We start from the raw sequence: 23,145 nt of genomic DNA on the forward strand, positions 1-23,145 counted from the left end.
AATGTCTATTGGGCATCACCATTTAAGCATCCCTCAGACACCTCAAACCCAAAGCATTCAACTAAGTTCGTTATCTGTGAACTCCATTTTATGCCCCCAATGTGTGTTTTCTGCTCCCTGTCACAGAAGTGACTCTCTTTACCAAGCCAGAAACCTAGAAGCCATCACCTCTGTCTTTTCCCTCTCCCTCCCTTTCCTCCCTCTGGCCACATCAAGTCAGTCACCAAGTCCTCTTTAAATCACCTGCTGGATATCTCATGAATTAGACTACTTTTCTCCACCTCATTTGCCTTTGCTCCAATCCAAGCCAATATAACCTCTTGCCTAGATCATCAGAATAACTTGTTCACAGTTGGCCTCATTGAAGATCTTTCCTACCAGTTGTCTTCCAAACACAAATCAGTTTGCAGCATCCTCCCATTGACCTTAGAATGAAAGGCTGAGGTTCATACTCCCTAACCCAGCTCTTAAAGGCTCTCTTTGCCATCTCCGTGTAAGCTTCCATCCCATCTTCAGTCATTCTACCTCTCTTTTTGCATGCCAAGTTTCATCAAGTGTCAGATGCACTGAAATTATCCCCCTGCTCCAAAGTGCCACACTTTCTTTCACCCTTCAGCATTTCATATGTTTTCCCGCATGGTAAAAAATTCATTCTAGTCCATGTTTTTATTAATTTGTAGCCTTCAGATATCTGTTTAAACATCCTTCCTTAGGAAGATCTTTTCTGAGCCATGATTTTTTTTTTTATTTTCCCACTGTACAGCAAGGGGATCAAATTATCCTTACATGTATACATTGCAATTACAGTTTTTCCCCCACTCTTTCTTCTGTTGCAACATGAGTATCGAGACAAAGTTCTCAATGCTATTCAGCAGGATCTCCTTGTAAATCTATCTATTCTAAATTGTGTCTGATAAGCCCAAGCTCCCGAACCCTCCCACTCCCTCCCCCTCCCATCAGGCAACCACAAGTCTCTTCTCCAAGTCCATGATTTTCTTTTCTGAGGAGATGTTCATTTGTGCTGGATATTAGATTCCAGTTATAAGTGATATCATATGGTATTTGTCTTTGTCTTTCTGGCTCATTTCACTCAGGATGAGATTCTCTAGTTCCATCCATGTTGCTGCAAATGGCATTAGGTCATCCTTTTTTATGGCTGAGTAGTATTCCATTGTGTATATATACCACATCTTCCGAATCCAATCATCTGTCGATGGACATTTGGGTTGTTTCCACGTCCTGGCTATTGTGAATAGTGCTGCAATGAACATGCGGGTGCATGTGTCTCTTTTAAGTAGAATTTTGTCCGGATAGATGCCCAAGAGTGGGATTGCAGGGTCATATGGAAGTTCTATGTATAGATTTCTAAGGTATCTCCAAACTGTTCTCCATAGTTGAGCCATGATTTTTATTGAATCATGTTACTCTCTTTTTTTCCCCCTTTGTTTCACTTAAAGGCTTTAACATTATGAGATTATTCTTCATACTTCTAAGACGATCTTATCATTCTATTTCCGTAGGGGGATGGACACTGTATGTGTATATTTAAAAAGCGAACTTTGCAGAGTCCTTTTTCACTCACTCTTCATGCAGAAATTATTGGACCTCTTTTTGAAGTTCACTCATAACTCACAATTCAGTTACTTCAACTGAGGCTTGTTTAATGGGCAGGTCCCCTTAAATTTTTGGTAGCAACATCAAGGACCAAGTTGGCACAATTTTTGAACGAAAATTTTTCATGGGGAATCTTCAAACATTTTTTTTCACTAGTTACAGTAATAAGAGTAGCATTTTACTGAGTAAGGTGAACCAAGGTATAACTTTTAAAATAATAGTACATCCCTATATTTTTGTTTCAGTATTTTTCACAAGAGACAAACAAAAAAAATCATTCAGCGTAAGCACAATGTTAAAAGGTCCAGCCAATAATGGAGAACTCTGGCCAGGAATGTGCTCAGATTTCTGGCTTAGGAGGTCCTGAGTTATATGAGCTTGCTGATAATAATTCTCCAGCCCCATCTCACGCCAACTGTCCCTCAGTATGCTCCTACACTGGCATTCTTTCAGTCCCTCAGATGAAAGGGGAATGTGTCTTTTCCTTACACCCACTTCTGAGGACTTGCTCAGATTCTGGCTTTGTCTGGACTAGTCGATCTCTTTGTTCCCTTTCTCTACGTACTAACCATCTTTAGATTCCATTTTAGGGGCTGCTTCTACAAGGAAATCTTTCCTGTAAGAAGGTGTTGTCTTGTTTCCAAAGGTATCCAAATTCCATTTGCAGATGAGTAACGCCATGGTTCTGTGCAAGGGAACACTAATGGGCATTTCCACACAAAACCACAAATAGCCCCTGTGAAAAGAGGACCTGGCTGTAGAAATGATACTTTATGTTTGTAACTTGTAATAAGGCAAGAAAAAGAAACACATTGTGAGAGAAAAAAATATATAATCGTAATGTGTGGATTAGTGATTGTATGTGTATAAAAAGACAAATAATTAGATAAATAAATAATTAGAATTGATAAATAATTAGAATTAATAAGTACATAAAGGTTGTTAACTACAAGGTCAATATACAAAAATCCATTGTATTTTTTTATAAAATAAACATGGTTTTCTTAAAACAGCATTTATAATAAGGTAGAAATATCACACACATCTAAGAATAAATCTAACAAAAAATATCAAGGAACTTCCAGAAGGAATCCCTAAAAGAAACTAAAGAAGATCTAAATAAATGGAAGAATAAACTATGTTCTTTTATTGGAAAACTCAATAATTTTAAGAATTTCATTGAATTTAATTATCTCCCCCAGTTTCTCTACAGAATTAATTCAATCTCATTAATATCCTAACAGGTCATGTTGTAGACCTTGGTAAGCTTAATTAAAAATTTATAGTAAAATGTAAATTGCTGAAAATAGCCACAACGCCCTTGAAGAATTGGACCAGTTTGGGAAGACTTGCTGTATCAAACATCATGACGGCTTATAAAGCTGTAGTAATTATAACTGTGTAGGGAGGGTAGACGGTTGGACCAATGAACACATATGAAAGCCCATTTCCTTCTTCCTTTCTTCCTTTATCAATGGACATTTTGGTTGTTTTCATGTCTTGGCTATTGTAATTATTGCTGCATTAAACATGGTGGTGCAGATATCTGAGATAGTGATTTCATCTTCTTTAGCAATATACCCAAAAGTGGCACTTCTGGATCATACGGTAACTCAGATTTTTTTGAGGGACCCCCCCCCATACTGTTTTCCATCATGGCCACTAATTTACATTCTCACAAGCAGTACACAGGGATTTTCTTTTTTCCAAATCCTTGTCAGCACTTGTTATCTCATCTTTCTGATTTAATAGCCATGCCTACAGGTATGAGGTGATATCTCATTGAATTTCTTTATGATTACTAATGCTGAGCATCTTTTCATTACCCGTTGGCCATTTGTGTGTCTTCTTTGGAAAAATGTCTTTTAAGTCCTTTGCCCAAGTCATTTTTAATGGGATTATTTTGTTTTTGTTTTTTGCTATTGAGTTGTATGAGTTCCTTACATATTTTGAATATCACCCCTTATCACACAGGTGGTGAGCAAATATTTTTTCCTGTCCCATAGATTGCCTTTTTATTGTACTGATTGTTTCTTTTGTAATTATGCCTGTTCAACATAAACTCACGTGACGTCAGGGAATACCTTGATCATCAGTGTTTCCTCAGCGCCAGGACTGTGCCTGGATAGCTCTGTCTTTTTATCTATATATCTTGGGATCATGAAAGGCAATATATCAAAAAGGGAGTCAATTATAAAATAACTGATAAGAAAAGATTCAGGAGTTCCCGTCGTGGCGCAGTGGTTAACAAATCCGACTAGGAACCATGAGGTTGCGGGTTCGATCCCTGGCCTCGCTCTGTGGGTTAAGGATCCGGCATTGCTGTGAGCTGTGGTGTCGGTCACAAGCTCAGCTCAGATCCCCTGTTGCTGTGGCTCTGGTGTAGGCCGGTGGCTACAGCTCCGATTTGACCCCTAGCCTGGGAACCTCCATATGCCACGGGAGCGGCCCAAGAAATGGCAAAAAGACAAAAAAAAAAAAAAAAAGGAAAAGAAAAGAAAAGATTCAGCATTGCACTCATAGGGTTCTGGGAATATGGGAACATATCTTTGATTCTCTCTAATTTTGTGTGCCAAAATTTCAAGTAAGAAAGTAAAATTCAGTAAGAACCTATGATCCTGTCACAGAAAAAGAGCAGAAGTTCTTTCTAAAATTTGGGATTCCTATGACTCTCTTGAGAGTAAGATAGAAGGCAACTGTCCTTGGAGGAAATCTCTCATGAAACCATGCTGGGAGGGCCTCACCTCAGAACTTCCAGTATTTATCCCATGTTGAAAGATCTCTGCCTCATGTCTCCATGAGTCTTACCTTGCTTAAGAGTATGGGCTGGCCAGCTCACCTGTGCTATACTTATACCTGTGCTAACCTGTGCTATACTTATACCTGTGCTATACCTGTGCTATACTTATACCTGTGCTAACCTTCCTAAGAAGATACCTAATCTGCTGTTCAGTGAGGAGGCAGAACTCTGTTAGAACCTACATCAGCTAGGAACAGTGATATGCCAAACCCTTACTCACAGCCATGAGCAAACAAAGAAAGCAAGTAATATGGAAAATGTCAGAGCTTGGAGAAAGGGAACAAGCATGAGAAATCATATCTACTGGCCCAGTAAAAAACCGGGCAGAAAAGAAAGAACTTAGAAAAAAATTCGTAGCATGAGTGAGACGTGTGAAAATCCTCTCGTGTTAAAACAAGAACACATGGCTACAGACGAAAAACAATCTGCAAGTAAAAAAGATATTTGAAATAATAACAATAAAATGGGAGTGTGCAAGTTTTATGGGAAAAACTTGGTTGGTTGTTAACCAAGAAGAGGAAGAGATAGGAATATTGTCTTGAATTCCTAAATCCCTAAGGTTTAAAACACAACAGTAAGAACAACAACAAAACCAAATCGCTGAATAGAAACCCTGTTTTGTTTCTGCACAACATTCTGGAAGAACCCCTCAAGTTGACCGCGCTCAGTTCTTTGTTTTTCAGCAAATATACAGACTTGGGCAAGTAAAGGTATGAGGCATGGAGGGCAAATCCAGGCATTCCGGAAGGAACGAAAGTGGGGGATGGGCCAGATGGGGAAAGATCAACAATCAAGGAAACAACTAGGAGAAAAATTTCCAAAATCCCAAAGCCTAAGTTCTAGGATATAACATGCTCATTCATTCATAAAATAAAAGCTATACATAATTTGATGATTTCAGATGAAATTTCTGAGTTTCAGTAAAAAATAAACTATCTGGCATGCACTTGGACAGGCATGCCTAAAAAGTAATGACAAATTATACTGGCTAGCAGTAAGCTCCACAAAAGCATTTTTCTGTTGTTCACTGATATATCTGCAGCACTTGGAAGAGTGCCCATTACATAGTAGGCACTCAGTCCATATTCATGGATGAATTAGCCAGCCTTAAGAAATCAATCTCCTCCAAAAAAACTAAAAGTAAAATTACAATATGACCCAGCAATCTCACTCCCGGGCATCTATCTGGAGAAAACCATGACTCGAAAAGATACATGGACCCTCCATGTTCATCGCAGCACTATATACAATAGCCAAAACATGGAAGCAACCTAAATGTCCATCAACGAAGGAGTAGATAAGGAAGATGTGGTACATACATACAATGGAATATTACTCAGCCATAAAAAGGAATGAAATAATGGTATTTGCAGCAACATGGATGGACCTAGAAATTATCATGCTAAGTGAAGTTAGTCAGACAGCGAAACACAAACATCATATGTGATCACTTACATGTGGAATCTAAAAAAAGGATACAACAAACTTATTTGCAGAACAGAAATGGACTCACAGACTTTGAAAAACTTACAGTTACCAAAGGAGATAGGTTGCAGGGACGGGTGGGCTGGGGTTTGGGACGAAAATGCTATAAAATTAAGTTGTGATGATGGCTGTACAACTATAAATATAATAAAATTCACTGAATTAAAAAAAGAAATAAATCTCTACCTGAGATCATGAAAATACTCTTTTAAATTACTTTGGGAAGTTTAATTGCTTTGCCTTTTCAGTTATATCTACAATCCATACGTGAGTGGTGTGAAGTTAGGGGTCATGTTTTATTTTTTCCATATGTATATTTGATGTTCCCAATACCATTTGTTAAAAAATCCTTCTTTCTCATATAATAACCAGCCATATATGACCAGGTATGCTTCTGGGCTTTTAGTTCTACTCATTGGCCCAATTGTGTACCCTGCACCAATATCACACTGTCTTAATTACTCTGATAACATGGGGAGATTATTTGAGATTTTTCTTAGCAGATAATCTGACCTCTCTTAGGTTGGATGCCCAAGAAACAAACCTGAACCTTGGATCTGAGTTCCCGTACCTTATTTGGGAGGTGATCCCAGGATGAAATAGTAGGTGTGTTAGGGAAGCGAGAAAAGGAAGTCAATAAAATGTACATTATCAAGCAGGTTATCCCATAGGAAGTCGGGCTCAATTCCCTGCCATTCTTCTCCCTCAGCACAGATAGAGACCATCCCACAGGTGGCCACTTCCCTTGCTTCCTGTTCCATCCAGGATTCAGCCAGAGAGCTGGGATCTGCAGTTGCAGCCATAGGATGTATCCAAGACAGAACCTCACCTAGACATACCTGTCTGCCTCTCACCTCTCTGACAGAGGCCGGGAAGGAGAGCTGCTATGTTTGTGCAGTGGGCTGATGTGTCTTCAGAAGTGCTCTGTCCAGCTTCCTCCTCAAAAGCACAAGCCCCCTCTCCCAGCAACTTCAAGGTGCCCTTTTGCTAGAGACCTTGAAAGACAATCATAGTTATGGACAAATTGCCAAATTACAAATGAAAAGGATCTTCCCTTTAACTGGTTTAACTTCACAGAAGCTCCTTTGACCCTTGAACAACACAGGTTTGAATTGTGTGGGTCTTCTCATACACAGATGTTTTTCAAGAAATATATTGGAAAATGTTGTGGAGATTTTCAACAATTTGAAGAATCTCACAGACAAACCATGTAGTCTGGAAATACTGAAAAAAATAAGAAAAAGTTAAATATGTCATGAATGCATAAATTAGATATTAGTTTATACTTACATAGGCATAAGATGAATGATATTTAATATAAATACTTGGTTAGTTTTCTTACTATTTCATAACTTTGTTTTCAAAGAATTACATAACCTTATAGTATGTCTCTTTCATAATTGGAGAGACTGCATACCTGCCTATTATCACATGTAAGTAGTTTTTTAAATGTAACAATGTTTCCAATACTGTATCATTAATATGACTGTAGTACTATATGCCTTAAAAATTTTATAATGGTTCATTCATTAGTGTAGGCTAGGCTATGGAGAAGCTATCATATCGATTACACTAGGCTACCGTAAAGCAGTCATACTGCTGCTTCTTCATTATCTATGGAGGAACTGCATGAATCATTATAACTATAAATAAATATGAATTTCTTTTTCACATTATCTTTTCATTTTTTATGTCTAGTGTTAATAATATGTATAACATCTACAGTGTTTTGTATCATATACGACCATAATTGATGTAGGTACTGATAGATGATTCATCTTATAAACAGAAGATGTAAATTAATGATGTTGATAAGAACCATACGGTAAATGTATTTTCTTATCGTTATAATTTTCTTAACATTTTCTTTCCTCTAGTTTATTATAAGAATACAGTATTTAATACATACCAAATATGTTTTAATTGACTGTCTATGTTACTGGTAAGACTTCGTGTGAACCGAAGCTACTAGTAGTTAGATTTGGGGGAGTCAAACTTATACACAGATTTTTGACTGTAGAATTGGCCCCTGACATGTTTAAGGGCCAGCTGTACCACCAACTTGATGCAGAGTTCCCTAACTCAAAATCCAGCAACCAGCACAAAGTGCCAAAAGTTGATGCTCCGTAAACGTTTAAAGCAGATTGTTTTAATTAATCCATTTACTCTTCTGTTTAAGCAGCTATTTTTCCAGATCCAGGTGACGCACAGGGTACAGCTCAGACCTCAGCTAACTCTTTTCTTCTCTTTTTGCTTACGGCCCCATTTGTTTCAGGAATTTTCTGGGCCTCACCCTTCAGAATTTCAAACATGGCCTGAGCCCTGACGTGGGCATAGGATTCAAAGAGTACCCGTCCCAATAGGGACATCATTTCCAACCAGGCTTCAGCTGAAGTATTTCCTGGTAATTTGTCCTGCAGACAGGATGTCTTTGCTTGTTCAATATTCAGTCAAACACCTAAGTCTCAGCAAGAGGACAAGAAGCAGGGAGTACAAATGAAAAACCAGTCTCTGCCTTGAGTAGCATTTTGTGTGTGTTCATGTCTTGTGTGTTTAGGCGAGGGACGAGTACCCCTTGTTTTAAAAAATTTAGCATCTGAAGCAATTTCTGACCAGGAAGACCACTGCTACTCGGCCAGCTCCCTCCAACTGCTTCTAGCTGTAAAGAGGGGTTGTGGCCAGTGATACGCTGCCCGTTGAGGTAATGAAGGCTCAGAGCTTGCCAGGGAAACGCAGGGACCACCTGCAGCCTGCATCCAGGAGCTGTGGAGTCCGCTGCATTATGAGTGCCTAGCCCTGTCCTAAACTGGGTCACAGAACCAGACCTGGGTGATCTCACAAGGTGCTGAATTTAACTTGGAAAAATGGCAAGTGAACAGCATGGGATCTGGTGCTACCATCCCGAAGGAACAAAGTTCGCCCTGAAAAGCCTCGAGTCATCCGGGGCGGAAGCGTGAAAGGCAGGAGTTCTGTGGGCCGAGGGCCAGCTGAAAGGCCCCATCCAGGAGCCTCGCCCTCGGCCCTTTTACGGTTTAAAGGGCTCCAAGTGGGGGAAGGGGCCGGAAAACCCAAGAACACGGAAAATACGCCTGCAAGCGCAGAGGTGTGTGCAGCCCTGTCCGCTCTCCCGATTGGCTAGGGTTGTCCTGACCCCTGTCTGTGATTGGCTGTTCCCACAAGGACGCCGGCGGCAGGGCGGGTCCCGGCGCCGGGCCCTGCCCGCCCTTCATTGGCTCCGGCCCTGTGGGCGGGGCCTCGGGGCCCAGCGGGAGAGGCCGAGGAGCCGGCCGCGGCTGGGGTCTCGTCTCCGGTCGGCGGTAAGTGCCGCGCGGGCGGGGCCGGCTGCTGCTGCGCTGCGGGCCCTCGGCTCTGGGAACCGGACGCCCCCACTTTCGGCTTCCGCCCCGGGGCGCTAGTCCCGGCTGATGAGGGAGGTGGGTAGACGGTTGTGCCTCTTCGAATTCAGAGGGCCCGCCAGGCGGCCAGACTTGCTCTGCCCGCACCGGCCCGGAGCCCGCGGGCCCTGCCTGGCGTCCTTTGCCGGGAGGTTCCCATCCCCCTCCGTTTCCGAACCCCAGAGGTCACCGCCTCCCTCTCATCCCACTCTGGCCCCTCCTCTCCATCCTGTTCCAGACTCCGCCCCTTCCCCCCAAATGTCTTTCCTGGAAGACTCCCCACTCCGTCACATGCGCGGTAGAAGCAATGAAATATTTAGTGATTCAAGGTTTTTCAAAGTAATTTGTGCCTAATAAAAAATGAAACGTTAAGTCAATAGCTCCCTGCCCCTAAGCCCTTTTGCAGAGGCCTCCACTTTTAACTTAGCCGTGTTTAGAGCTTTTTATGACCCTACTAAATCTAAATCCTCAGCTTCCGTGGCATTTTTTGCTTTTTCATTTCGGTATTTCTTTATGCTCCTACTGCCACTCAGTTTTCAATAGCTGTTTTCATTTTTTTTTTGTTGATCCTCGTGGCTTTCAGTCATAGCTGTCAGCCTCTGTCGTCTCAACCTTGGATGGTAGCGCTTGTTGCTTCTCTGTATTAGGTGAGGGTATCAGCATTTCTTCCACATCCACCTACTTCCAGCCCGACCTCAACGTTTACATTTAATTCTTATGTACTCAGAAATGTTTGAGCACAGTTTTTGGCCTTGGGAATATGGTCGTGAGCAAAATAGATGATGTCACTCTCTGCATGAAACTTCTCCTGTGGGAAGAACAGTAAATACATGCATGTCCGATGATCTGACCGGCAGGCATTTGGAGAAGTCATTTCATGCTGGGAGAAGAGCAGGAATCAGGTGGAGTGGAATGAAGCGACGTGGAGTTTGCAAGAAGGTGTGGGAGTTTCTCCTCTTGCTTGTCTGGGCTGTTCAGGGTGAAGACAGAGCTTCCTATTAGACTGAGTGCTGGGGAACCAGGATAGGCTCTGCAGTAGGTTACTGATTTGGTAAAACAAGGTTTTAGGATACTGGATCCTACAGTTTGGTAGTGACAGTGGGAGGAGGAAAAGTAGGAGGCAGGGGAGCCAGTGAGAAGGCAGGACCTGCTGATGGCCCGTGACAGAGTGCCCTGCAAAATCTACTTACTGCCCCACTTCCTTCGGGAGGCCTTCCTGGACTACCCTAAACCACAGTGATTTCTGTTTCCCCTTGAAATTTATTACACCTTGAAGCTAGAGAGATTAACTGCTTTGCCCACAATAGGGTGGTGGAGCCCAGGACCAAGCATCTGGGAAATGAGAACAGTAGAATAATGGTTTCTGCTTGTGGTTGTGAAATGCACTTAATCAATCCATGTAAAATGCTCACAGCAGGGCCTCGCATGTGGTGTGCTTGCTATTATTATTAATGTATAATATGCTATTAACTACCTAACACGTTATAAAAGCCTTTTGGGTTTAGGACCTGTTTTCTGTGTCTCACTGATTGAGTCATTCAACAAATAAATATTTAGCAGTAATCGCATGGCAGGCACTAAGTGCTGGGAACACAACACAGAGCATCAGGGCTGTTCCCTTTAAAGACTAATTGGTAACAAACTTGCAAAGTGAACAAATAAGCATTGCAAACTGTGCCAAGAGCCTGCCATTGATCATTGAAGTTCTGTGCCCACATGTGGCCCTGGCAGGAATCTCAGCTTTCTTCCTAGAGTAATGAATTCATCAGCACAGGCTTAATTATCATCAGATGACTTTGATTTTTTCTTGCAAGGGGTGTTTGTCCGTAACTGCTTCTAACATATCACTGAGGGGCGTGACTTGGCATCTTAGTGGGTGTTAGAGCTGGAGAAGTGGGCAGGGGGTTTACAGGAAGTGGGAAAAGTATTTCTGGCTCCTTTATACCTTACACTTCAGTGTGCAGCACCAGAAAGTGGGCTGGTAGCAAATTACCTTTTCCTCACCTTGACGTATGTAAATATACATAGAAACATTCTAGAGAGAGAGGCTGGGGTATTTCTGGCCTTATTTTGGAGACTGGAACACCATGTGGGGAGGTTCTCTTGAACTGGGGTAAGTGCTGCTTTGGAGAACGTGAAGGAGGCAGAGCGAGAATGGCCTGGCAAGCAAACCCGGAGGAGGGTCAGAGATGGCCAGATGACCGGAAACTGAAAATCCCCAGCATCCCAACACTCAGAGGTCCCCAGGTGGCCCTTCTGTGCTGAGAGTAATGTGACCCAGTCTGATTCGGTTGGGAAGACTGGTGCTCGTTAAACAAGGCCGATAAAGGATCCAAACGAGGGAGTTGTTTTTTCTGGTCCCTACTTGTCCCTGTTACTGAGTTCTACTCCTTTTTCTCTGCGTCTCAGCCTTCAGTGCCTCCGCCGGGTTGTGTTCATGTTCCGAGGGTGTGACAGGAGCCATGGATCCCGCAGCGTTGATGGAAGCCGTTGTGGAAGAAGTGGCCTGTCCCATCTGCATGACCTTCCTGAAGGAGCCCGTGAGCATCGACTGTGGCCACAGCTTCTGCCACAGCTGTCTCTCCGGCCTCTGGGAGGTGCCAGGGGAAGCCCCCAACTGGGGTTACTCCTGTCCCCTCTGCCGGGCCCCCGTCCAGCCAAGGAACCTGCGGCCTAATTGGCAGCTGGCCAACGTCGCAGAGAAGATCCGACGGCTAGGGCTGCACCCCGGAATGGGGCTGAAGGGCGACGTGTGTGAGCCCCACGGGCAGCAGCTGAGGATGTTCTGCCAAGAGGATGGCCTGCTCATGTGCGAGGCCTGCAGCCGGGCCCCCGAGCACGAGGCCCACCGGGTCCTGCCCATGGAGGATGTCGCCTGGGATTATAAGGTAGGGAGGTGGAGGCCACCCCACCCCCCAGTCTCTTCCCTGCCCGTTCTTGCCTGTCTCTAGGTCGAGAACTTGACCAGGGGCCCCAGAGACATCGCGAGAACCGATGCCTGGGCTTCTCACACCTGCAGATCCCGGTGCCTGATCCAGCGAGCGCTCAGCCTGCAGTTACGACCTCCTTGACCTTGACTTCCCTCCCTCCCACTTCCCCACCTCCCTCCCCCACCCCAGCATGCCTCAGGGCCTGGCCCAGACTCGCTCTCCTGCTGAGAATGCGAGGGAGACCAGTCTGGGGTAGCGGGGGCTCTGGGTGCTTTGGGTGAGGTGGTAAGGCTGCCCTGTCAGAACCCACACACTCGTAGCAGGGCCACAGACACTCAGTTGACATCAGCTGAGTCACACAGGCACGATGAAGGCGTAGGAACGAGGTCGCAGTCACTGGGTTTAGAGCTGGAAGGGACCATGGCTGAGGCATTTAGGATTGAGTGCGCGTGTCTGATCCAGTGTTGTAGGGTCCCTTCTGACCTGAGGTTAAGTCGGTGAAAGGAAGGTGAAGGGCTGGGACTCAGGTCTTCTTGCTCTTTAGCCAGAGTTCTTTCCCTCCCGACCTTTTATTTACTGGGGGACCTGGAGGGAGAGCCATCTCTGGCACACCCGCTGCTCCTTTTTTATACCTACCCTTACTGGCTTTCTGGCGTCTCATTTTTTTCCTCAGATGTCCTGCTGACGTATCTTTATCAGAATCGTTAACCCCAGTGATTCTGTGATCCATTGATCTCATACTGGCCTAAGTTCTCTTTCTTGAAGTTGAGATTAGAGGGTAACAGTGTAAGATAAACCCCCTGAATTAGCTGTTTTCCTATGCAAGAAGAATTTCTTAAAAATTAAAAGTTTTACTGACTTTGTTTTGCAAGTATTAGAATAGAGAGTGAGTAAACATAGGTGAGAGAGTTTGAGCTGGGTTAAATCTCAGCCCAGCCATTTACTAGCTGAATGACTTTGGATCAGTCACTCTCGAAGCCTCAGTTTTGTGGGTAAATCTTTAATAAAATGGTTCATATTAAGAGAATACTTTCCAGGAGTCATCTCTGGCATTAGTATCTATGCTAGTACTTCTTACTTTTAATGTGCGTATGAACCGCCCAAGAATCTTGCTAAAATTCAGATTCCAGTTCAGGAGGTCTGGGTTCGTGAAGCCCAGGATTCTGCGTTCCTGACGGGCTCCCAGGTGATGCTGTGCTGCCGACTCACGTGGACCACACTCTGAATAACAAGGTTTTAGGAGGCTGTGCGATAATAAGGCAGATAAGCATACAAAGAAGGGATACAGAGCGTGTCAGATATTCAGCGGATGAGGACAAATACTACACCTGGTCTTAGCCAAAAGGCCAAGAAGCTTGCTAACGTCACACCCAAGTTTAGTTACTGATTTTTGGTTTAATTCCACTGTAATAAATTCTTAGTGATTTCACTGGTCATGGGGGGAGGGGAGGGAGGCAAGGACAGGAAAGTCCAAGGTGGTTTTCTGGAAAGGTGGGAAATGGACCTTTTCTTCCACTTTACAGAAGCTTAGAGACCGGACGTTGAGGTGATTCTCGGCTGGAGAGATCTCGAATGTCTGGTGGGCAGGGGTCCACTCCCGAGGCCGCCCGACGCCCCCTTGCCTCCCAGCACCCATGGCCTCGGGTGCGCTTGTCTGCCCAGCACCTCCCAAGGCCGGAAGCCTGGCTGTCGGCTGCGGCTGCCCGGGTGCCCTCATGAGGTTTTCTCTCTTTAGTGGAAACTGCACGAGGCCCTGGAGCATCTGAGGAAAGAGCACGAAGAGGCCTGGAAGCTGGAAGTGGGTGAGAGGAAGCGAACTGCCAACTGGAAGGCAAGTTGCCGCCTGGGGAAAGGCGTCTGTGGCCCCTGTGTCGTCGCGGAGCTGTCCACGGCAGCCTGCTCATCCCTGTGGGGCGGAATGTGGAATGTGGGCTCCCCATTCCAGCCTCGTCTCCCAGGCGTGCAGCCTGGGGCAGGCCTTGGAACCACTCAGTTCCAGTTTCCTGAGTGTGACGCTTAGGGCCTCCCATGTGAGAAGGGAAAAGCACCTACCCCGGGCCTCACACGCACTTTAGCTCGTGGCGGCATGACTTGTGTAATGCTTGGTAAAGCAGTTTCTGGTTCTCTTGCCCCAGCTGGAGCATGTTTACTAAAGTTAAGCTATTAAGATACCAGAAAATCACTTTGGAAATGAACTCGGGGCCCATAACTATCAAACTATCAGAACTTTTAATCGCCAGAAGGTAGCCCTGAATCAGTCTAAAACGGCATGTTGAATTGATAGACTATTGATGCAAAGCGAAAGCATCCAACAGTGTAGTTTTAATACTGCCTTAGAGGCCTAAGTCTAACGCTCCCAGTCATTGTTCTGGAAAATAGAATATATTATTATAAAAACGAAAAATGCTCTAGAGCGTGCAGTGCCAAGGTAATATGGGCACTCCTAGGGGCAATAAGAGTTCGTAATAAGGACGCAGGAGCTTGTACTGGAGCTGGGGAACAGGAAGGTAGGAACACGTATATCCTGCATGTTTGCCTCTGCAGTGCCTGGCTCGCAGTTGGGACCGAGACATTCCAGAATGTGTGTGTGTGTCCTGCACCCTGGGTGGCCCTTAGGTGACCAGTGTCAGTGCTGATTTTTGACCTTGACTCTGCAGATACAGGTGGAAACCCGAAAGCAGAGCATCATGTGGGAGTTTGAGAAATACCGGCGGTTACTAAAGAAAAAGCAGCCACCAGGTCGGCGGCTGGAGGTCGAGGCGGCCGCAGCTCTGGCCAGCCTGGAGCAGGAGGAAGGGGAGACGGCGCGCAAACTGGAGTTGAATCACGACGCGCTCATCCAGCAGAGCCGGGTCCTGTGGCGGATGATCGCGGAGCTGGAGGACAGGTCTCAGAGGCCCGTCCGCTGGATGCTGCAGGTGAGGCGCACCAGGCCCGCGGAGCAGGCGCCCGGGATGGCCCGGGCTGCCAGGAGAGAGGGTTCCCGAGTCTTCAGGGGGGCCTGTAGCTCTGCTCGCCAGACACGGACCCCATCTGCCCGCTGCCCTTGCCCTGCCCTGGTTGGGTGGAGGACCTGGCCCACGGCAGTGGAGGCCTCCTGCTCGGGCAGGGCTTCGGCAGCTTTGCCTTCATACCAGAGCGTTGGGATGGAGCCGGAGGTCAGCCGGTCCAGCCAGCGCTGAGCTTGCACCCCCCGCCACCCCCCCACCGCGTGCCTTCTCTCCATCCTTGCTCTCTGCCTCCCTTTACCTGAGAGAAAGGCCCTCCCAGAGCTCGGGGTCTGCCTGGTCCCTCTGAAGAACAGGGCTTCCTCACGCGCTGCCTGTCTTCTCTCCTAGGGCATCCAGGACGTCTTAAACAGGTAGGTGTCCGTCTTTGGAGCCCCGGGCAGCCCCGTGAGGGGTAGTGGGACCTGGCCAGACCGGAAGTAGGGAAGGAACTTAGACCGAGTGGGTCCTGGCCTCTCGTCATCTCCCTTTTCCATTGTATTGGCTAATGAAGCTTCGAACATCTTTTTTCTTCCTTGTATTTGGCCAGATTCATTTCAGGTATTACCCGTAAGCATTTCAGGTAAAGCTCTAAAATGCATGGTTTCAAGTAGACCATGGCCCAGGGAGGGGCAAGAGTGCACACGTCTCATTAGGGCCAGTGCCGTGAGTCTGGGTGGCCGACTTTCTCCTCTCTGGCACACCTCCTCCTCTTCCAGCGTCAGGGTCACTCCCAGCCCTCCCACAGCCTAGGGATGTGAATAGCCCCTCCGGGCCGCAGATGTTGGGGCTGGGTCAAATGACCATCACATCTCTGCCTGCTGTTGTGGGGAGGGCCCGTCACTGTCCCCCTGGCCCAGCCTCCTCCCCGTGCTGAGGGCAGGCTCGCGTGGCAGAGCCAGGGCTTCTGGCCCCAAGGCCTCCCCGTCTCCACCAGGAGCCAGTCCTGGAGGTTGCAGCGACCCGAACCCGTCTCGCTGGAGCTGAAGACAGACTGCCGAGTGCCGGGGCTGCGAGAGATCCTGAAGACGTTTGCAGGTAACGGTGCTGGGCGCCACCAAGGAGCAGGGGTGGGACCGCTCTCGGGGTCGCCCAGTGGCCCAGTGCCCTCCCTTCGCCCCATCTAGCCCCGCTCGCCACCCTCCAGCAAGGAAGCGGTGGCTGTGTTTATCACAGAGACCTCGCCCAGGCCCCGTGTCAGGGTCCCAACCAGCATCTTTTTCCTTAGCGGACGTGCGCCTGGATCCGGACACGGCTTATTCTCGCCTCATCGTGTCTGAGGACAGAAAATGCGTGCGCTACGGAGACACCAAGCAGAAACTGCCCGACAATCCCGAGCGGTTTTACCGCTACAACATCGTGCTGGGCAGCCAGTGCATCTCCTCGGGCCGGCACTACTGGGAGGTGGAGGTGGGAGACAGGTCCGAGTGGGGCCTGGGGGTGTGCAGGGAGAGCGTCGACCGGAAGGAGGTGGTCTACTTGTCCCCCCACTACGGCTTCTGGGTGATCAGGCTGCGGAAGGGCAGTGAGTACCGGGCGGGCACCGACGAGTACCCGCTCCTGTCGCTGCCCGTGCCGCCCCGCCGGGTGGGGGTCTTCCTGGATTACGAGGCCCACGACATCTCCTTCTACAACGTGACCGACAACGGCGCCCACATTTTCACTTTCCCCCACTACCCCTTCCCTGGGCGCCTCCTGCCCTATTTCAGTCCTTGCTACAGCATCGGGGCCAACAACACCGCTCCCCTGACCATCTGCTCCCTGGACGGGGAGGACTAGGAGGGCCACCGTTCCAGCCACAGGCCTCGGCACTTCGCCTGGCCCGCAGGGATCTTGCAGGACCTCACCCCCACAAGGACCCCTTGGAACTGAGCAGAGCCCGGAATCTGCCTGACCCGGTGGCCTGTCACGGCTGGGCCAAGTCTCCCATAAAGCACCCACACAAGAAAGCTGCGGCTCAGCCAAGGGAACGTTGTTCCCCTGAAGGAAGTGTGACAAGGCTTGTGGTGAGTATCAGAGCGGTCCCAGGACCTGGACAGTCCTTTCTGCAGCTCACACCCGCTTCCCATCCCTGTCAGCGCCGCAGCTGAGTCAGGAGGACGGGGACATCGATCCGGTCTTCAGGAAACCCCAGCAAGCCAAAGGATGCTTCCCGTTGCCAGATGACATGCTGATGCCAGCAGGAAGATGCTTCACCTGAGGTTTGCTGCTGCTCAGAAACCCGTGTTTCACCCCAGCTCTGACCTCCCAACTAGAGAAACGTGTCACCCCCTGCCCAGACCACCTCAGGGGCTGTCCCTCCCTGAGCACAAGCTGGCAAGTCACTCTGGCAGACTCCAAGGCCACCTGTGTCCTGGTCCTGCCAGTTCCTCTAATGTCGGGACCAGAAAACGCGTGAGCTTTGTTTCTGTCTTCACTTCACTAGCCTTAGTGCAGCAAAGGGTCTCTGCCGAAGCTGTGGAAGGAAGGGTGTAAACATTACAAAGCGTTTCTCGCATTCCAATGAAACACAGTCGACAAACCTCACTTCTCAGGCCTCATGCCCGCAAATCATTCATTACATTCAGGTCTGCACCGCCCCAGTGTGTGCAAGATTTTAAGTGTCCTCAGTGGGAAAGTGGGTACAGTAAATGCATAGTCTCCTACCTCGCAGGATTGTTGTGAAGATCTCAGATCCACCCCGTACTGTTGTTCCTTTCTCAGGGTCGAGGAAGGCAAGCCAGGGCTTTCGCCCGTGGTGACCTTCCGAGCTCGCCTTACAGCGTCTTTGCAGCACTGCCTTAGCTTCGTAGGGCCTCTCCTGACAGTCGAGAGCCCTTTAGACAGAAAGACGCCTGTGCCCTGGCAAGAACTCCTGGCTACAGAAACACACTGTGCATCTAGTGCGTGTGTTTGTCTTTGGGTTAGAACAGGGACTGTGACAGGGTAGGGAATGGAAATAATGCAGAGAAAACTGTAAGCAAATGCACTGAAAGGAAGGCTCCCCCCAGGCTCATTGGGCTGAAGCTTCGATCTTCATATGTCACCAGAGGCATCTTCATGGTTCTGGTAACTACATGGTATAGCCTTTCTCTAAATCTGTGACAGAAGGGGAAGCAGATGGGACGTGTGGGGAGAAAGAACTAGGCACAAAAGCCATATGTGATCACGAAAGGGAACTAAGACTCTGTATCTGGGCACTTGGCCCTGGAGAGAGAGTGTGGTGTGTGGCAGAAATGAATCGCTCTAGGTCTTAAGAGCGCGATGTGGGGATGATTGTGCTGGAGACAAACTGCAAGGTCAGCATGTGAGAGCTCTTGGCTTTGCCTGCTGTGAGGAGCTGCAATGTTGTACATGAGGTATTGTCACCATGATGCTGTGTGACACAGCCTCAGGTGTGGTTGAAGGTAGTGACTGAGTTAGGACAGGGCAGCAAAGTAGATACTAGTTGAGGTACAGGCAGAAGCAAAATAGTTCCCGTGATAAAGAATAGCAAACATTGTCTTTCTACCTGAATTGTATTGTTTGTTTCTATACAAAGGAGGCAAAACAGGCCAAAATGGAGAAACAAACTTACTCCACCCACCATGTCTCCAGGTTGCTCCTTAAGCGTTAGCAGTAGAAGGGGAGAGGTTTCCCTCATCTGCTTGGAGGGGAAGGAACTGGTAAGTCACGCACTTGGTCTTGGCAAAGGGTTGAGCTGCCCTACACTGAAGGGACCTTATATCTTGGTGGGGCTGGCGGGGGTGGAGGGGGGAAGTGCCTGGGGAGGTGTTTACAGACTTGAGAAATAGGCCTTGAGGAAGTGCTTCCAGTTTTTGTCCATGGAAACTTATCCAACGCTAGAGGCTCTATCAATGCTGTTCTTTTACTGTGGTTTTATTAGGAATTTTGGAAGTTCCTTAGAAAAATAAAATTATTCGGTGATGCATTCACTCAGACTGGAATGAATTAAGGAGTGAAATGGTTTCATTTGTACTGTGTTCTTTGGGTTGCTTTTTTGTTTTTGTTTTTTTCCATTTATAAGCTGATTTAGGTGCTATGATGAGTGTTAAAAGAATTACAAGGGTAAACATTATATGTTATATATTGTCTGATTTTTAAGACCAGACAAGAAGATTGAAGGGCTTAGGTGTATGAAAAACTTTTCTCCAGGGTAGTCGCTTACACCCCCTTCCGAGAACCCCACGAAGACAAGGACCTTATTTGTCAGATTCACCACTGGAGCCCCAGTCTAGTGTTTTGTGTGTGTCTGTGTGCGTGTATAAATAACTCAGTGAGGGAACTTTTATTCAGATAACTAGTATCTAAACAAAAATAAGCTCTTGCCTTATAGTGGCATGAAAGAGTGCCACTAAAGTGGACGTTATTTAATTGTAATCCTATTGAAAACCTGATTTGATGGATATTTACAAACGTGGTCCAGAGGGGGATGAGGCAGGCAGCCATGGGGAATGTAGCGTGTCTGCTCGCTGGAATGCCTAGGGCTCTACCCCTAACTTGGTGTGATCGTTCTCCACAAGCCAGGGATGAGCTTTGCCCTTGTTTTATTGGCAGAGAAACCAAGGGGCACGGTGCCTGAGCCTTGAGGGGAAAGGCTATTCAAAGGGCAGAATGCTTGGTTCTGGAGACAGTGGAGACCGAGGGCAAATCCTGAGGCTCCCAACTCCCCACGGAAAATCCAGTCTCCCTTTCATTCAAGCAGGATTGGCTGTAACCTCCAAAAATCCAAACACTGAGAAACTACCTTGGGTCCTAGGCTCCAGTTAAATGAGATGCTTTGCTTCAAGTGAAAGGGCAGAGATTGTGTCTGAACACATCAGAGGCAGCATGGGGTTTTCTGCCCGGGGTCTCCGTGGCAGTCCCCTTCGGGAAGTACGGCATTCGGTATTTGAGGACCAGCAATGGGTCTCAGCTAGTTGAGTGAATACCAGCATGAATGAAACATAAAGCTGGCAGGACAGGCTTCTGATGGAAATGCTGGGAAGAAGTTTGCTTTGAGGGCTGCCTGAGCTGTCCCTCTGCCACAGTCCGTCACATTCTTGGTGCATCTGATGTTCTTGGATTTAGTGGGCATAGCCAATTCACTGAGTTGTTTGTGGAGCAAGAGTGGTGTGACTTGATGGAAATCTTATGGGATATGCCTGACCATCTCACAATCTTGGTTTGGTGTAAGTGTGCACACTAGGCCAGATGTGGTGGTGTGTGCTTTCTATTCATTATTTTGCTCAATCGCAATACTGTCTATGAATTAGCATTGTTTCCTCCATCAGCAGAAAGGAAAAAAGACTCAGACACAATAACTTGCTGTCAACACTTAATAGGAAATTCTTTTATTAAGATTTTTGGATGTACCAGAGTCAGATATATGTGTCTCTTACATATGAAATCTCCGTTTTAACATATACTGAATATTCAATTTAAGGTTCTCTGAAAGGGGAAAATAAAAAACAAAACCCAGCTAGATCTCTGATGACCTGGGGTGAGTAGTGATATTTCGGCGTCATTTTTGTTACTCTTCTCTGTTCACCTTTTGGTCCCAGAGCATCACCTCCTTAGAGGTACCCAAAAGAAGAAAGACCCGTGTTATATTCAGTCCCTCTATTTTGTATCTTATAGTTAAATTACATGAGCAGGACTCAAAAGCAAAGAGAAGGATGTTCACAGCCAAACCCACATTGCCTTAGCTTCTGCTGCTTAGAAGTAAAAAGCTGGCGGTTAGTCCCCTGACTCCATCTAGCTTAACAGTAGTGGGCAGCTTAGATGGACAGAGATTCATCTTAGAGAACATAATAACGGGTATACCGGGTGTTCAAAGAACCAGAGACTCAGTTTCTTCCTCCCGTTCTGCTCATCTGCTTCTCTTGCTGTGGAGCAGATTTCTCTTCCCAAGTTCCTGTGTTGGAAATTGGTCATCAGTGATCCCCAATTTTGTCTCGTCAGATAAACTGTAATCCCTTTTGGCTGGAGAAGGACTGTGGCCCAGGTGTGAGCACACGACGCAAGTCGAGTGGATTCATCGGTGGGATTAGGCCAGGCGGCAAGGTCGTATGTTAGTAGTTGCTTCCATATGATCACATAAGGAGATGAGTAGTTGTGAGAAAAATCAGATCTGGGGGGACCAAACAGTTGTTGTTTTCTGCAGAGGGACTGGTAGGATACGAAGTTGGAAGTACAGGTCAGAATCTAAGGAAAGAAGAAAAATCTGTATTCTCTGCCCAGACTTATCTCTGATTCAGATACTAGTTGATTGAAACCATTCAGGGTGTCAGAAAATTAATCATTTCACTCACATCCTTGCTAGAAATTGAAAAGTTAGGCCAAGATACCCTTTACAGCTTCACCTTGGAACTTTTATGCTGCCAGGTGAACCAGACCAGCTCCACAGACTTCTAAAGCAACTCTGAACTTGGCTGGAACACTCCAAGTCGGCTCAGACTCTGTGTTCATAAACCCAGGTTGGAGTGCTCCGGTAGGCAGCGCATCAGCAAGCTCCATGTTCGCTTCCGCAGTTGATTGGTCTTCAGGCCGTAGATGATGGGGTTTAAGGTGGGTGGGATGATCAGGTACAAGTCTGCTAACAGAACTTGAGTGTGCAAAGGCACCGCGTGCGTCCCTAGCCAGGCCACGTGGATGGATGCCATCCCAGGTAGGTAATACAGAGCCATGACCCCCACGTGGGAGCCACAGGTGCCTAATGCTTTCAGCTGAGCATTCTTTGAGGCGAGGCGGAATACGGCCTGAAGAATCAGGATATAGGAGGCAGCAATAAAGGCCACATCAGAACCCACAATAATGGAGGAACCAATCAGGCTGTAGAGACAACTGGGCCTGGGGTCAGCGCACGCCAACGTGGCCACAGCCATGTGCTCACAGTAGGAATGGAGAACGACATTGGAGCCACAGAAAGGGAGCTGACTCACCATCCAACTCAGTGGTGTCATGAATGTGATGGCTCTGACGGCAATGGTCACGCTCATCCCCCACAGCACGCGAGGCGTGAGAATTCTCTTGTAGTGTAGGGGCTTACAGACGGCCACATAGCGGTCGAAAGCCATGGCCAGGAGCAGTCCTGTCTCCATAGCTGTGGCTGCATGGACAAAGTACATCTGAGTGAAGCAGGCAGGAAAGCTGATGGAGCTGTGCCCGGAGGAGAAGATGCTCACCATCGTGGGCACCACAGAGGAAGCCATGGCCATGTCCACGGCAGCCAGCACACATAGGAAGTGGTACATGGGCTCTTGCAGAGCGGAGTCTGTCCAGATCACAGTCACTATGAGGCTGTTTCCCAGCAGGGCTGCGACATACGTGATACTCAGTGAGACAGCCAGCCAGACATGTGAAGATGGCAGACCTGGGATACCCACCAGGATGAAGGTTGCAGGGGTTTCCATTGCATGGTTGTAGGATGGGCCCAGCATCACATACGAGACTGCTTTTCTGTTAATGTATAAAGTGATATAAGAAAAGGATGCAGTCCTGTAAGACTCATTCCCAGCGGTGGTGTCAGGAGAGCCTGATGGTGTTTTCAGCTCAGGGGACGAAGGGACTAAAACTGACATCTGACAAGGTTATCCTGCTCCTCCCATCTTCAGTATTCTTTGCTTTGCTAATTCCTATTCCTTGTTCAAAGATCAGCTCATGATATGTCCTTTGGGCATTCTTCCTTTCTCTACCTCCTCCTCCATCTCACGCCAAAACCAGACTAGATGCCTTCAGAGCTTTTGTGGAATCTCCCATGCTGACCACTGAGGGACCTAAATGGACAGTTCCCGGACTCTTCCTGTACTCAATCCTGTGTGTCTCGTTCACAGCCTTATACCAAGTGTGCGACCCGTAGCTGTTGTGCACGAGTCCATTAAAAGAAGGTGTGTGTGCTCATCATACCAAACAGCCAAATGAGTGAGAAATCAGATGAAAGTTTTGTTTCTATATGTTCCTAACATGTAAAAGTT

The 23,145-nt window shown here is 47.1% G+C and overlaps 2 protein-coding genes across 5 annotated transcripts; one reads left to right on the forward strand and one right to left on the reverse strand.

Annotated features, from left to right (window-relative positions):
- Window positions 1-9,156: 9,156 nt before the first annotated feature.
- Window positions 9,157-19,141, forward strand: TRIM68 (tripartite motif containing 68). Of its 4 annotated transcripts, none has more exons than XM_084975020.1 (7): window positions 9,157-9,333; window positions 11,704-12,182; window positions 13,960-14,055; window positions 14,882-15,142; window positions 15,563-15,585; window positions 16,149-16,249; window positions 16,440-19,141. In XM_084975020.1, exons 2-7 carry the CDS (start codon window positions 11,757-11,759, stop codon window positions 16,988-16,990), a joined length of 1,458 nt encoding a protein of 485 aa, XP_084831146.1. In that variant the 5' UTR covers window positions 9,157-9,333; window positions 11,704-11,756; the 3' UTR covers window positions 16,991-19,141. The 4 variants fall into 4 exon arrangements, 2 of the variants coding, with proteins under 2 accessions (XP_084831146.1, XP_003482598.3); XM_003482550.5 differs by having other exon boundaries at window positions 9,157-9,216; XR_014814527.1 differs by lacking the exon at window positions 15,563-15,585 and having other exon boundaries at window positions 16,130-16,249.
- On the reverse strand, window positions 16,597-22,752 carry LOC100738212 (olfactory receptor 52I1). Its single transcript, XM_003482551.5, has one exon. It carries the CDS (start codon window positions 22,750-22,752, stop codon window positions 21,637-21,639), a length of 1,116 nt encoding a protein of 371 aa, XP_003482599.4. The 3' UTR covers window positions 16,597-21,636.
- Window positions 22,753-23,145: the final 393 nt, after the last annotated feature.

This window comes from Sus scrofa, chromosome 9, assembly GCF_054392235.1.
Source record: "Sus scrofa isolate SSC_HxYL_T2T_F1_AM1 chromosome 9, Sscrofa_HxYL_maternal_Yorkshire_Landrace_v2.0, whole genome shotgun sequence".
Classification (NCBI taxonomy): domain Eukaryota; kingdom Metazoa; phylum Chordata; class Mammalia; order Artiodactyla; family Suidae; genus Sus; species Sus scrofa.